Here is a 15,043-nt window from a genome sequence, read left to right on the forward strand (position 1 = left end):
GCATGTCAGTCTCGGACACAAGAGTATCTTTGGAGGTCACGCTGCGCCTCTTCAACAGAAGCCTGGCGGTAAGGGACCTCTTTTGACACTAACACACAGCTAAAAGACAACCTTTTCTTCCAGGGATGAGATGTATTTGGTCATGTGGCCCAGAGGATGGAAGAGTTTCCCAGTCTTTCAAACAACACGAGCATTGTCATATTCCTCTCTGTCCTCGAAAGGTTTTTAACGTGTTCAGGGCCCTGATACTGCCCAGTTTTGCTACCAGCTTTCCTTCTTGCTGATCTTTGATTTCAATGTCGGCTTTCTTTCCCCTGTGTGCTCCCTGACGTCTGATTGTGGGGTCAAGCTGTAATTAGTCTGTATATGAAGTTTAGTTCACTGTGGCTCTTTTGGCACAAGACTCAAATGGGCTTTGATGTCTGGCTGGAGCTTTGATCCCAGACCCTCAAATGGTGGTCATCACCCAGTCTCAAAGGATTGCACTTTGCTTCCCCCCCCCACCCCCCCCATTTGGAGACAGCTTTCCTCAATTACATCATTTGTGTCGGTTTGGCCATAAAAGCTGCAAGGCATCATTTGTTGCTTTTTTTTCAATAGCAAATCGTGCAACTGATGCCCCTTACTATGCCTGCAATAGAATATTCACCGCAGGATAAGGAGTTGGCAGGACCCTGCTTGCTGCTCAGACTTTGATGGAGGTGCTCTTAGGAATTGCCAAAGGGGGCAGCTTCAGACTATGATGCAAGGACCCTTTTTTGGCACTGCTTAGAAAATATCTTTAGGCATAAGCTATACAATTGCAGTGTGTTCAACAGACATATTTTCTTGTTGGTACCTTTAGCTCATTCTCCAGATCCCCAAGGCAGCAGATCTATTGTATCTTTAATGTCACCCTCTCTGGGGGTCTATAGCAGTGTTCCTGGAAAGAATAATCCTTTCTTTAAGACATAACTAGCGCTGAACACACTTGAAAAGAAATAAATAAGGTGCACTATTAGAGGAATAAGCACTGGGATTGCTTAAAAGAAAGAGAAAAAAAGACTCAAAGCCACTACAGACGGTGAGACCCTGTTGGTCATGGGAGGAGGCTGTGGGTGATTACTGGCAACTGCCCCCTTGTTACCTACCAACGAAACACAGAATCCAAGAATCAAGAAAACCCAGAAAACTAAACTAGAGAGCAGAATATTTGGCTGTTAGGTTTAGAAAAGAACAGGGGCAACCAGGCCAGTCACACTTAATCTGATGGCATTGGGAATTTTCCTGGAAAAACAATTATAACACTGAGCTCCTTGCTTCGAACTTCATTGGACAGCCCGAGTTTGTTTTAATTGGCATCTGAATGAACAGCTTTATTTATTAATGTGTAATGGATACCTTGGAAAGCATAACTTTCCCCCCTCTATCTGTGACCATTTTATTGGCGGAACCCTTTGCATACATTAGTTTTAATATTTAAACTTGTTGAGAACAGTTTTTCATGGAGATGAACAAGCTGCTGTGACAAATGGTTTGCTTTGGACTAGAAAGCCAGTCTAAACTGGCATTTGGTGGGGAGCAGGGTGTGTGTGTGTGTGTGTGTGTGTGTGTGTGTGTGTTGGGGGAGGTAGGAAGGTGGAGAAGTTTGGAGACACAGCGACTTGTCTGTCAGCTGTAACAAGATTTATTAGCAGTGTGTAAAAACACGTTTCAGCTCCCCCCTCCCGGCTTCAACTATATAAATATAGTTGTCAATGTGTGACATAACACAGGCCACAATAATAGGGTCCACCCAACTCGAAGCAACCTGATTCAGAACTAGAAAGCAAAAGGTCTGTTTAGAAATGTGTAGAATGAAGCAGTGGCAGGGGAGAGCGGCCTTTGGCATGTAAAACAAGACATTCTTAAGTGTCTTCCCGAAACTAGGGAGCAGAATTACTTCTGGTATCACCATGTAGTGTTTGGCACACCTAAGTAGGCATAAAAATGTGTGACCTGTGGACCCTGAATGTGTGGGAACACCTGAATATGATTCCACGTTTTATATCATGCCAGTTATGAACCAGGGCTGACGTCCCTTTTATGTCTGTGGGAGGTCTCCGGTTGGGGTGGGAGGGTAGGGAGTGAGTGGGTGGCAGGAGAGAGCTTGCTTTTGTTTGTGTCGTTTTCGGCAAAGGTCAACTTAATTCTATTTGTTGTAGAGATTAAGTGGGTACTATTAAGTTTAAAAGTATGCTAATAGAAAAACAATTTACAACTAACCTGAATTCTCTGGAGTCTCCTCTAGCAATTATCAGTTTGCATGCTTTTGGGCCTTGGGCTGAGTGAGAACACTGATACTATGAGGGTATTAAAACAGTGCCTGCCTTCAGGGAGCTTTTATGATGTACCTGGAGAGAAAAATACACAAGGTACACCTAAGTACACAAATTGTGTGTGCCCAGAAAAAGAACAAGTCAACAGCATGTGGGAAGGACCAAACATTCACACAGTTAACCAGTTCAAAGTGTGGTGTGTGTGTGTAATGATGACAACATGAATGGAGACAGAGAGAGAGAGAGAGAGAGAGAAAGAGAGAGAGAGAGAGAGAGAGAGAGAGAGAGAGAGAGAGAGAGAGAGAGAGAGATTCCTTGCTGGAGTAACCATCTGGACAAAGGTGTGAAATTCTGAAATCATGACCTGAAATGTGCTCCTTCACATAACACTTTGTCTTAACTTCATCAAATTGTGACTTGCTAAATTCAATTTCGGAGGTGCCAAGGACACAAGGTCAAATCTCTCTGTTTCTCAGGTTTCTCTGCCTGTCCCGGAACTCACTATGGAGACCCGGGAGACCCGTCTGCCTCTGCCTCCTAAGTGCTGCCAGTAAAGGCGTGCACCACCACCGCCTGGCTGAGGGTGGGAACTCTAAGATTTATGTGCAGGACCACCGCATATGCGTTACATAACCTTTGTCACTATACTTAGAATAGGCACGTCTGTCAGCTCCATTTTACTATTGGGTATAAAGGAGGAGCCAAGAAGAGGGCGCTCAACTTCCCATTTGTGGATGAAGCAGGAATCAGCTTCAGATAGTCTGTTTTGGAAGTCAGGGCTTTATTGAACAGAGGCCAAGGAACATAAAACCCTAAACCCTGGGTGCTCACAGGCCACTCTTCATAAAATCCAGGCGTCTGCAGGAATTGATGGGACCGCTGGCCTTACAGCGGCATCCTTCTGCCTGACTTTAAATGCCTTCTAAGCAAGGCTTCTGCTGAAAAGCTAAAACAAAAAGAGTTTTGGAACAATGTCCTTGCTTTGTATTTTTATTTTTCAGTTACAAGATAGACTTTTAGACAAAGGCAACCCACAGAAATGGTGTTCTGAGCACCCAGCGGACCTTAAGCTTGGGATGGCGAAACCCAACTCCGAGGGAGCGTCCTCGGAGCGTGGACGCCTGAGGAAGGGGTTAAGTCTCATAAAGTTGTCCCCGGAGCCAGGGCGCCCCGCGGGCCGGCCCTCGAGGCTGGCTGTAACAGGACGCCCGGCCCGCGCCCGCCACGGCCTGCGGCGACGGAGCGGAGCCAATCGGCGCGGGAGGGGGGACCGCGGTGCCGTCGGACCGAGCGGGGGGGGGGCGCGGAGCCGGGGCGGGGCCGGGGCGGGGCCGGGGCGGCCGCGGCGCCTGACAGGAGCCGAGCGCCGCGAGCCGGCGGCGGGGGCGGCGGGGCCGGGGCGTGACGTAGCGCGGTCGGGGCGTTATCAGCTGCGGGGACGCGGGGCCGGAGCGGCGCGGGGATGCGAGCGCCGGAGGCGTGAGCTGCTGCTGCTGCTCCCGGGCTGGCCGGGCCGCGGGGGGTGGGCCGGGGTCGGGGAGCGTCATGAAGCCCGACGTGGCGCGCGAGCCCGAGCCGCCGGCCCCCGTCCGGGGCGCGGAGCCCGAGGGGCGCTGGCGGGAGAGGGGCGAGGCGGACACGGAGCGGCAGCGCACCCGCGAGCGCCAGGAGGCCACGCTGGCGGGGCTGGCGGAGCTGGGCTACCTGCGGCAGCGCCAGGAGCTGCTGGTGCGCGGCGCGCTGCGCTGCTCCGGGGCCGTGGGCGCCGCCGCGCCGCGCGCCGGGGAGCCGCGGGGGGACGCGGCGCAGCGCAGCCGCCTGGAGGAGAAGTTCCTGGAGGAGAACATCTTGCTGCTGCGGAGGCAGTTGGTAGGTGGCGGGCTGATGGGATCCCCGGCCGCGGCGTGACCGCCGTCGCCCCCCCCTCCCCCGGACCCTCCCCGAGCCTCGATTTCCCCCGATCCCCGGCGTCGCGGATGCCCGCCGCGCGGGACTCGCACGCGTCCCCGGCGAACGCCTGCTTTTGTCACCTGGGGGCTGGCGACCTCGCGCGGATTGCGGGCCGGGGGGCTGAGGGGGGGGGGTGGCCCGCTTTTGCATCCCGCATTTGGAATTCTCGGATTCCCTTGGCTGCAGCCTGAAAGTTAGGCTACCGCGTGCCCCGGTCCTCAGAGGCTCGCGACACCCTCCCCCCCCACTTAAAAATGCCATTTCACCTTGTCGCCTCCCTAGTTAACCTCGCACAAAAGCGAGGAAGGGGGGCTTGTGGCTTGCCCGACCGTCCAACATTTTGAGTTTTCCCGTTACGACGAAGCTCCTGCTGGGAGCCGTGCTCCTCCCCGTGCTCCGTCCCCTGCGAGTCCCTTTCGTCTGGGATGGTGCTCAGTTTTAAAATAGAAGTCCTTTGTATAAGGCAGCTAAAACTAGATGCAAATACTGGCAATTTGGCCCGAGAGCTCGCCCCCTCCTCTCGAATTTTATCCGGTCTGCCAGCTGTGCTTGGTGTGGTGGAGGTGGGAGAAGGGAGAACCTGCTCGCTGGGAGTATTTATCTTATTGGATTTCTGTCACTGCCTCAGTCCTTCTGTGCAGTCTTCATTAGCAAGGAGGAAAAAGAACTTTGGACCTTCATGAATTGAGAACAGCTTTTGATGCCGCCTCAAAATAATGGCGGCAGCTTTGTCTCAGTGACCTCAAAATGTAGTTTTGGAAACAGCAAAAAAGATTCTTATCATGTTTTTATTAGACCACTTAAGCTAGATAATGGTCTTCTGAAAGTGATGCTGTGGGTTGTCACGTGTTTTCTTGTATTACTGTTTTCTAGGTTATTTGTGTATTTATTGAACATCGAAGTGCTTTTACTTAATTCATTTTTTTTTCTGATAAAATTAAATTTTTTAGCACACAAGCATGTGGCTTACATCTCCAACCTTTTAAAAGTCACAGGTCACAAGCAAGGACTAGATATTTCTGTGTATCTATTTTGTAAGGATGTGTCCTGTGGTTTGTGCAATAGCTCTGTTTTGGCATTTTTACTGTTTCTTTGGTAATAGAACAGAATTGTATGTACGTGGATTTAAGCCGGTTCTTTCTGGTTGTGAGACTGGTCGTTTACACTTCAGCATTGTCTTGTACAATAGCACCTTTTTGTCTAAACGAATCTCAAGATCGGTGAGTTCTGCGTTCCTTTTGTCCGCTTCGGGGGAGCAAGGCCGTGTGTCAGGAGAATTCCACTCCAGTCAGTGTTTATGGTACTATTTTCATTTGTAGACTTGGCATTTTTGATTTGAACCAGATGCCTTTTGCGTTCTTTTGCTTTTCCAGCATTAGGAAGCACTAGGTGGCGGTGTGAGTTAGCACAACCAATCTGTCACCTTTGGAAACCCAAGCTCGGTTCAACTCTGGATGGGCTTTCCCTGGAGGGTTTTGAATTCTGCCAGCTCACATTATGCTTGGCGCTGGCTATTAGTATTAATTTCTCGCTTTCAAAGGCCCTAAGACTGATTAAGCCCCACTAAGCAACTAATAGAAAACAAAATTCTGTAGGCCATGACATTTGGCCAGAAAACCTCACCTAAGAAAGATTAGAGTGTAATGTAGGAAATCTGTTACTCTGACTTCAAGAGCCTACTGTGCAGGATTTTCTTTAAACTGGCTGCATGTCAAATGATTCAAAGTCTATACAAATTCCTTGCTCTTACCTATAAAAAGTCACAGTTTGTATAGATTAGTAAAAGCTAAAAACAAGTCTTTTCTGTACCTACAGTACTGGGCATTGAACACAGGGCTAGTGTACATCAGCCAAGCTCTCTATTACTGAGCTACAAGTCAGCCATGTTTATGTATATATATATATATATATCTTTAAATGTATTACTGTGTGTTTGGTGTATGCAAATGAGTGCAGTTGTGTGAAGGTCAGAGGGCAACGTTCAGGAGCCGGGTCTCTCCTTCCAGTGTGGGTTCCAGGGACTGAATTCAGATCATCAGGCTTGTACATCATTTTTACCTGCATGAGAAACGTTTAATGATAGGGCCTGCCTTGCAGAATTTTGATATCGAGGGATTGTTTGGATGGAAGGCTTTCTGATTTTCTCATCATGTGCCCATTTTTCCTTTCCCTGCTTCTCCCTAATCAGAACTGTTTGAGGAGAAGAGACGCTGGTTTGTTGAATCAGTTGCAAGAACTTGACAAGCAGATAAGTGACCTGAGACTGGATGTTGAGAAGACCTCTGAGGAGCACCTGGAGACAGACAGCCGGCCTAGCTCAGGTGAGCCAGCCAGCAGCAGCTCAGAATTCTGTGATCAAGGGAAACACCCTAGCAAATGGCTATGGAGTTTGTTTCCAATGGGAAAACAACTGAAAAGCAGCCCACCATTCAGTTGCTCGAGAGGGAAATAAAATCAGTCTGCAAAAATTTCAGTAATAAGGTTGAGCTGCCCAATGTCCCCTGAGTTTAAAAAACACAAACTTCTATTCAGATTTCTGGAAGAGCAAACAGACCTCCTTTGAAACCTGAGAGAGTCAGATCTGGGCTAGAAAATTAGTCACACTTCAACTTCCTGAGATCACTGCAGTCTGTGCCCCCCCCCTTCCTCTTTTAAGCCATTTGGCTCCTTAAGTTTCTTTTTCTCTTAAAGTTACTTATCTATTTACTATTTACCTCGGGTTTTAAATAATTAGTTAATTTTTTTGGTAGCCCAGGTTGACCCTGAATCCACTCTTGTGCCCCTGCTTCAGACTTCTGAGTGCTGGGATTGTAGGCACGAACCACTATACCCAGAGAAATTGGTTATTCCTTCTGAGACACTCATAATAAAGTTGAGGGTCTGGTAGATGTAGATCCCTTTTTATACACCTTTAAAGGTGGAACAAAGAGGAGGATGAAAGGAACTTTGAACTGAACCGAGAGTTACATGATTTACCAGGACCCTAAAATCCACAGTGTGTGTGAACCAATCCCCAAGCTGAATCAAAACCCAGCTTTTTTCTTTGATGCCTCACCCTTTTGTCTTTTTAACATTAATGTGTATTCTTGCTTAATGTGATCCTAATTCCAACCATCTTTCTACTTGTAGGGTTTTATGAGCTGAGTGATGGGGCTTCGGGATCCCTTTCTAATTCCTCTAACTCCGTGTTCAGTGAATGTTTGTCCAGTTGTCATTCCAGCACCTGCTTTTGCAGCCCCTTGGAGACAGCCTTGACTATCTCAGATGGTTGCCCCAAATCTGCAGGTAAGGACTTTTAGCACTGGCAGAAATTTTAACTGGAAGAGGTCAGGAGTCTTTGAAGTGCTGTAGCTTCAGCTGCTTTCCTGAGAGGACAACAATTTGGTCATTGTGCTGCATGCACTACACTTTGATCTAGATGAGCATCTAGAATAACCATCTCCTTGGGCACCATTTGGCTTTTTATTAAGGAATTAGAAAGACACTTTATCTTTAGAGGAATTGTCCCCATATTAGACATATTGAGCTCTGGGTTTTTTTTGTTTTTTGTTTTTTTTTTTCCTGTTTAACTTTCCTCCTCTCTCCCCATTCCTTTCTGAGGCTGGTGATTGAATCCAGGGCCTTGTACCTTCTAAACACATACTATACTATATACAGCTTCATTTTTTTACATTCTTTTTTGTGTTTCTGGGGTACCCCTTGTCATGCTACTCCTGAGCTGTATCTCTGGCTCTTTGTTTTTGGTTTTTGAAAACTATCCTGGAACTCTTTTATTCTTTAAAGTATATATTAAGTTACATATGTCCATCACCAGCCAAGGACTGCTGCAGTGGCCTGTCCACATTTCTCAGAATATACACATAATGAAATTCCCCAATCTCTGTGTTATAATTCTCTACTCCAGGCTTCAGAGATAATCATGATATTGTTAGTGATGGAAGAACTTATGATGATCTTCATACTTTATCTTCTCAAAAGTTTTTCAGTGTGCAGTTGTTAACTTATGTATTAAGAAAATGAAGGACTGGAGAGATGGCTCAGCAGTTAAGAGCACTTATTGTTTTTATAGAAGACCTGGGTTCAGGTCCCAGCATAACCATATGTAACTCTTGGTCCAAGGGATCTGATTGACCTCTCCTGACCTTTGTAGGCTCCTGCACACATGTGGTACATATACACTCAGGCACATACACATAAAATTAACTGTTAAAAAAAAATGAGTCCATGGGGTTGGAGAGGTGGCTCAGTGGTGAAGAGCACTATCTGCTCTTCCAAAGGTCCTGAGTTCAATTTCCAGCAACCACATGGTTGCTCATAACCATCTATGTAATGAGATGCCCTCTTCTGATGTGTGCACATACAAACAGAGCACTGTATAAATAATAAAACTTAAAAATGAGTCCAAATGAGGTTATTTAAGTGATTTAAGATTATACAGTTGGCTCAAAACAGGATTCAAACTCAGGTCTAATTTATGTTTGCCCATCACTTTAAGGAAATTCAGAAATGGTTATATTTAATCATCTCATCTGATTAAGAAAAAAAGTGGCCTATCAGGCAGCTATTGCCAGAGAGTTGACCCTGAAAGTCATAACTCCTCATTATTACTCTTATATTTTGCTAATATAGAACAGCAGAGAAAATAGTGTAAGAGCTGCTGGAGGAACAGGCAGGAGCCACTTTGTTCCATGTTTTTCATATAAAGTACAAGGCTGATTTTTCGAGTCCAGGACATCATAGTGAGCAGCTGAAGTTGCTAATTGGTCAAACCTTTCTATTTGTATGGTGTGTGTTGTCAGCAGTAATCAGCCATTTGGGAGCGTATGGAGCCCTGTTATCTAGTGTCTGGGCCTCAAGTTCATTGCTAATTGCTCCCCATCACTCTGCAGATCTGGTTTCAGAGGGAAACTTTATAAACCCATTAAAAGACACTTTGGACAGGTTTTCCTTGAAGACAGACCCCTGGCTCTTCCAAATGCCACATCCTTATATAATGGAGCCAGTTGGGCTGGGCCTTGGGGGCCTGTTTTGTTCTGCTCTAAGTAGAGAAAGTGGATAAATGACAACTCATAGGCAAATGTGACTTTAATGCAAAAATAATTGGGGTTTTAAGGTAGGGGCAGGTGATGGGAAATGATCCTTGAGAAGTCTTTTTTTTTCTTTCTCTTTTTTTCCTGTCCTTTTTTTTCTTCAGAGGTCTTTTTCCTTCCTTTTGGCTGTAACTCCAGGCACCTCTGCCCCCTACGGCTTCCTGCTGGGATTATAGGTGTTCACTATGCTGGGCTTTCTACTGTTATCAAGCTTTTTATTAGAGATTGAGTAGGTACAGACATGGCATTTTCATCAAAACAAAACAAAAAAAAGACTCTTTACAAATTATTTTATTCTGGAGTCCAGATTATTTTTGTTTTTTCCTCACAAGGCTCGTAATTACTGAAGGTCAGAAAGATTTCCCTAAAACAGTCAACACAGAGTTTGATACATCATAGGTTTTCAATATTTAAAAAGATGTAAGAGGGAAACTTCAAATTTTCCTAACTGAAGGTTATAAAAATAATTTTCCAAGGTAGAAACCAACATTTAACTAAGAGCTTTGTTTCACCGTATTTTGACATACACATTTTTGAAATGCAAGGAGACTGTCCTTTAAACAGTTTTCTGTGCATGAACGTGCCTGGATGTATGTTAAGTAGGTGTACCACGTGTGTGCCATATCCACAGAGGCCAGAAGAGGGCGTCAGAGCCTCTAGCGCTGTCGGAGGGCTGCTAATAGTCGTTTTTGTGCTGAGAACTGAGTCAAGGTCCTCTGCAGAGCAGCAAGTGTTCTTAACTGCCTCCACCCACAAGAAATTTATCCTTCAGAACTGCTCAGTCTGTAAAAACCTCAACAAAAGTTCCGTTTTAGTGTCACTACTGAAAATAGAATGTCGAATTTTATTAGTCGTTATTGTAATACAGTCTGGGGGCTGGAGAGAAGGCTTGATGGTTCAGAGCACATACTGCTCTTGCAGAACACTTATTTTGGGTAGCTCACAACTGCCTGTGACTCCAGCTCCAGAGGATCTGATACCCTTTTGTTACCTCTGGTGCCTGCACGACCACACACACACAATTAAAAATAAAGATACTCCTTAAAAAAAAAAAAAAGATTTGATCTGTTTTGTTAATTCCCCTCCAAAGGTTTTAAATAGATGCCACCAAGAAAGTTTAAAAAAAAAATGAGGAGAAAGCCCACAGCAAGTAGAGTTAATCTTAAGTATTTTAAGGAGAAACAAATGAAGGGAGAGTATATCAGAAAAGAAATACCCCCCCAATGTTATAAAGTACAGCTATTGGAAACAGACGAAAGTAAACATCGCTTTTCCCTCATCACACTGCAAGGGTACTGTTAGGATTTTGGTGTGCTTCATGTTAGAGTTTCTTTGCATAGGTATTTTAAAAATTACTGTTTGCATTATGATTTCCGTTAAGCTTCACAGTGTTTCCTTACATCATTCAGTAGTTTCAAAGCATTATGTATGGCTTACTTTTTTTTTTCTGCTAAAGATCTGATACATCAAACTTTGGTGACATTCTTGAATATTTTTTGCCTTCATTCAGTAATTTGTGAACTTTAGGTAAGCTTGTGGAGGAGCGAGTGTAGTCTATTTCCTAGTCCATTGGTGTTCTCTCTCTATGTTTCCTTTAGCAAACTTTGGCCAGAGTCAAGTTGGCTCTACCAATTCATTTCTTCAGTGTATCTTTACATGTTTTTCAGATCTCATAGGATGGTTGGAACGTAAAGGCGGCCACTGTGAAGACCAGGCCTCAGGGGCAATTTGCAGTTCTCCCTCCACACCACAATTTAATTCCCTTGATGTCATTGCAGATGTGAATCCTAAATACCAGTGTGATCTTGTGTCTAAAAACGGGAATGATGTATATCGCTACCCGAGTCCACTTCATGCTGTGGCTGTGCAGAGCCCAATGTTTCTCCTTTGCCTGACGGGCAACTCTCTAAGGGAAGAGGAGGGGATTGCGAGCCATGCCAGCGATATTTGCATTGGATCTGAACTGAATGCCACCAAAACAGATAATTCCTTGCCATCCCCGAGCAGTTTGTGGTCGGCTTCTCATCCTTCCTCCAGTAAGAAAATGGACGGCTACATTCTGAGCCTGGTCCAGAAGAAAACGCACCCTGTAAGGACCAATAAGCCCAGAACCAGTGTGAACGCTGATCCTACCAAGGGGCTTTTGAGGAACGGAAGTGTGTGTGTCAGGGCCCCTGGTGGTGTCCCACAGGGCAGTGGTTTGAACCTTAAGAATACGAAACAGATGTGTTTGCCCTCTGGGGGAATACCTTCTTTGGAAAACGGGCCGTTCTCCCCACCTAAGCAGAGGCCAAAAGAGTCAAAGACAGAGCAGTTAGAAAGCAAGAGGTTGGCTCTGCCGGAGGGCTGTTCGGCAGGCGCTACCATGGAACCCCAAAGCAAGCACCTGCCCAAAACCGCCAAGGCAGCCTCTCAAGAGCTCTCAAGGTGTCCGGTCGGGCTGGGGGAGTCCATGAAGGAAAGCAACCAAGTCTCGGCTGTTTCTCCTAAAGCAAGTCCCGGCAGAAGCCCCGTCGTCCCGGCAGAGAGCAAAGCCCCGCAGCCCCAGAAAAAGGTGCCGCAGGAGAGCGGTCTACAGGCCTTGCCTGCGGTGAACAGGCCAGCCTTGGACTTCAGAAGCGAGGGATCCTCTCAAAGCCTCGAGGAGGGGCACCTGGTGAAAGCTCAGTTCATCCCAGGGCAGCATACCGGTGCCCGGCCTCACCGCGCACACAGGAACGCGGGGGTGGCAAGGAGCGCCACCTTGAAGGCCCGAGGCCTGGGCGCCCCCGAGCACGGCCTGCCCACCGTCAGGGAGAAACCGAGGGCCGCGGGCAAGAAGTGCCGTTTCCCCGACGACTCGGATACAAATAAGAAACTGAGGAAGGCCTCGGCTAAGGGCAGGCGCGGCGGAGGCCTGCCCGACGCGGGCCTTCCTGGCAGGCCCCTGGGCGCCGGCGGCCATAGGGCGGCCAGCAGGGCGCACGCGCACGGACGGGAGCCGGTGGTGGCCAAACCGAAGCACAAGCGAACCGACTACCGCCGGTGGAAGTCCTCGGCCGAAGTCTCCTACGAGGAGGCCCTGCGGCGGGCGCGGCGGGCTCGCCGGGAGCACGCGGGCGCCTACCCCGTGGCCGTGGCGCTGCCCTACGCCAGCCCCTACGCCTACGTGGCCAGCGACTCGGAGTACTCGGCCGAGTGCGAGTCGCTGTTCCACTCGACGGTGGTGGACACCAGCGAGGACGAGCAGAGCAACTACACCACCAACTGCTTTGGCGACAGCGAGTCCAGCGTGAGCGAGGGCGAGTTCGTGGGCGAGAGCACCACCACCAGCGACTCGGAGGAGAGCGGGGGCTTGATCTGGTCCCAGTTTGTCCAGACTCTTCCCATCCAAACGGTCCCCGCCCCAGACCTTCACACGCGGCCCACCAAAACCTTTGTCAAAATCAAGGCCTCGCACAACCTCAAGAAGAAGATCCTCCGCTTCCGGTCCGGCTCTTTGAAACTGATGACGACCGTTTGAGGAGCTGATGGAGCGAGTGTCTTCCCTCCCCCCAGTCTCTGAAAAAAAAAAGAAAAAAGAATAAGAAAAAAAGAGTGGTGTCTTAATATTTGTGTCATACTTAAAGGGATACTTTCCTTTTTACTAGGATAAACTCAAGATAAATTATGTTTCGTCGTCATGTATGGACGCTAGTGCCTTTAATGGAAGGTTGAAGGATGTATCGCTAGTTAGAAGTAAATATTGATGGTCTTTAATGGTGGTGATAGTGAATGAAGTTTTATTATCAGCGGTTTTTTCCCCCCCCGATCGTCTGGCAAAGTGCAGGTTTGTGATGTTAAGGTTTCATTCGGATGAGAAGTTTTGTTTCCAAGGTCGGTGGATGGAATTTTTAAGACGCGATCTCAGTCCTTGATTCTTTAGAGCTGCATCCCTGAAAGGGCTTCCCCCTTGAAGGGCATTATTTACAATTGTGTAGAACAGGTAACAAAACAAACAAAAACAGAAAAAAAGGGTCATTGCTTTTTGTAAGTTTTTAAATATAATCAACACTTCTCAGATGTCTCCCTATCCAATTTTTTTCTCACAAGTACGCTTTTTACTGGATTTGGAATTTTGTAGAGCGGACTGTAAATCTGGAGGTGGCAGCCCGGATAGGGAGACTGATCGGACCTTGAAGGGATTCACAGAAACCTTTGCCGCGCGTAGTGCCTCAGCCTTCGTTACAGGAACCCTTTCTTGGGCCACGTATCCAGTAGTTTTTGATGCCTTTCTCTCTGCTCCTAACTTGTAGCCGGTACTACTATTTGTCCCTTAAAAGGCTTGCCTTTGGGATAAAATGTTCATCCTTTGGTGCAAAGAAACTCACCCGTAAAAGGCATGCCTCCAAGCCCAGAATTGCCCACCAAGCACTGTGCCGCCCAAGCACTGGCCTAAACATTTAGTGCATTCCAATTCCCATTGGACCACTGACGTAACTAGAAGGGCTTTAAATTTTTAAAAAGTTTTTGGTAAACAGAACTGTGTAAAATAGAGTTCTTAAAATACCAGTATATGCATGTTTTGTGCATGAGTAGTTATTTGGATTCCTGTTTTGATATCTCTGTTGTTGAATTACTACTGTATGATATAAACAGTATGTGTTTTTATATATATCATTGTGTAAATTTAATATAACACATTATATGCTGTTCTAAATGATCTGTTTTATTGCTGTTAACTTTGTTATTTGTTATAAAAACCAGATGTTTACACCTATAGATCTTGTGCTGGCTGTTGGCGTTGTTTTTGGGATTTATACTGACTTGTTCTAGCAGTGGGATGTTAGTTGCAATAATTAAGACAGGCTCTATTGTGCTCAGATTTTCATGCATTTTACTTTATGTGTGAATGTTTTGCCTGCACGTGTGGATGTGGACCATGTGTGTGGTTGGTGTTGAGAAGAATGTATTTGGTCCCGTGGAACTGCAGTTACGTACTCTGTGGGTACTACAACTTGAACCTTGTAGCTCCAAGTGCTTATAAGAAGTGAGTCATCTCTCTAGCCCCCCAAGCCATTTCTTTAGTTAAAAGTTTAGGTAGTAAGTCTGGTTACATCTCTTTCTCTCTCACTCTCTCTCTTTTTTCTGAAACTGTAGCCCAGGCTGGCCTGAAATTATTTAGCCCAGGCTGGCCTTGAATTCTCACAGTCCTGCTTCATAAATCATTTCAGCGAGTGCTGGGATCACAGATGTGCACCACCACGCCCAATTTTAGATGACTTTGGGAGGAAACCACCCCAAGTCTTATTACATTTTTTCAAACATATGGAAAGTTGAAAGGACAGTGCAGTAAACAAATGTGTAGTCAGCACCCAGATGCAAAAGTTACAGCATTTTTGCCATGCTTGCTTTAACTGCATGAGGCCAGCTTGCTGCTTTTGCAGGCCAAAGCCATATGGCAATCCTGCCATCTCCCTACTGCACACTGCTTCTTTTGAGAGACCAAAGAATTCTGGGTACTGGTTTGAAGTTTAAAGCACAAGTCTGAAGGAAGGCCAGCCAGGTGGAGACATAGCCAGCCACCTGAGGACAGGAACTAGCCTTACCGCATTCTTTTCCTGCCCACTAGAGATACAGTTGCTAGGAAACTGGCCCAGATGGCCAGGCCAGAACCATTTATGGCCTTGGCACAGAAAGTAAACCAATCATTTCAAAAGTCAATTTCTCTTACCCAATCATGTAACG

At 46.6% G+C, this 15,043-nt stretch overlaps 1 protein-coding gene across 2 annotated transcripts; it reads left to right on the top strand.

Moving 5' to 3' along the window:
- The first annotated feature begins 3,728 nt into the window (after positions 1-3,728).
- Dact1 (dishevelled binding antagonist of beta catenin 1) lies at positions 3,729-14,077 on the top strand. Of its 2 annotated transcripts, none has more exons than XM_021642645.2 (4): positions 3,729-4,166; positions 6,436-6,568; positions 7,377-7,532; positions 11,005-14,077. In XM_021642645.2, the coding sequence occupies exons 1-4, from the start codon at positions 3,843-3,845 to the stop codon at positions 12,837-12,839; spliced, it is 2,448 nt and encodes an 815-aa protein (XP_021498320.1). In that variant the 5' UTR covers positions 3,729-3,842; the 3' UTR covers positions 12,840-14,077. The 2 variants fall into 2 exon arrangements, with proteins under 2 accessions (XP_021498320.1, XP_021498321.1); XM_021642646.2 differs by having other exon boundaries at positions 3,730-4,166; positions 11,116-14,077.
- The last annotated feature ends 966 nt before the right edge of the window (positions 14,078-15,043 follow it).

This window comes from Meriones unguiculatus, chromosome 7 (genome assembly GCF_030254825.1).
Source record: "Meriones unguiculatus strain TT.TT164.6M chromosome 7, Bangor_MerUng_6.1, whole genome shotgun sequence".
In the NCBI taxonomy this organism is placed as follows: domain Eukaryota; kingdom Metazoa; phylum Chordata; class Mammalia; order Rodentia; family Muridae; genus Meriones; species Meriones unguiculatus.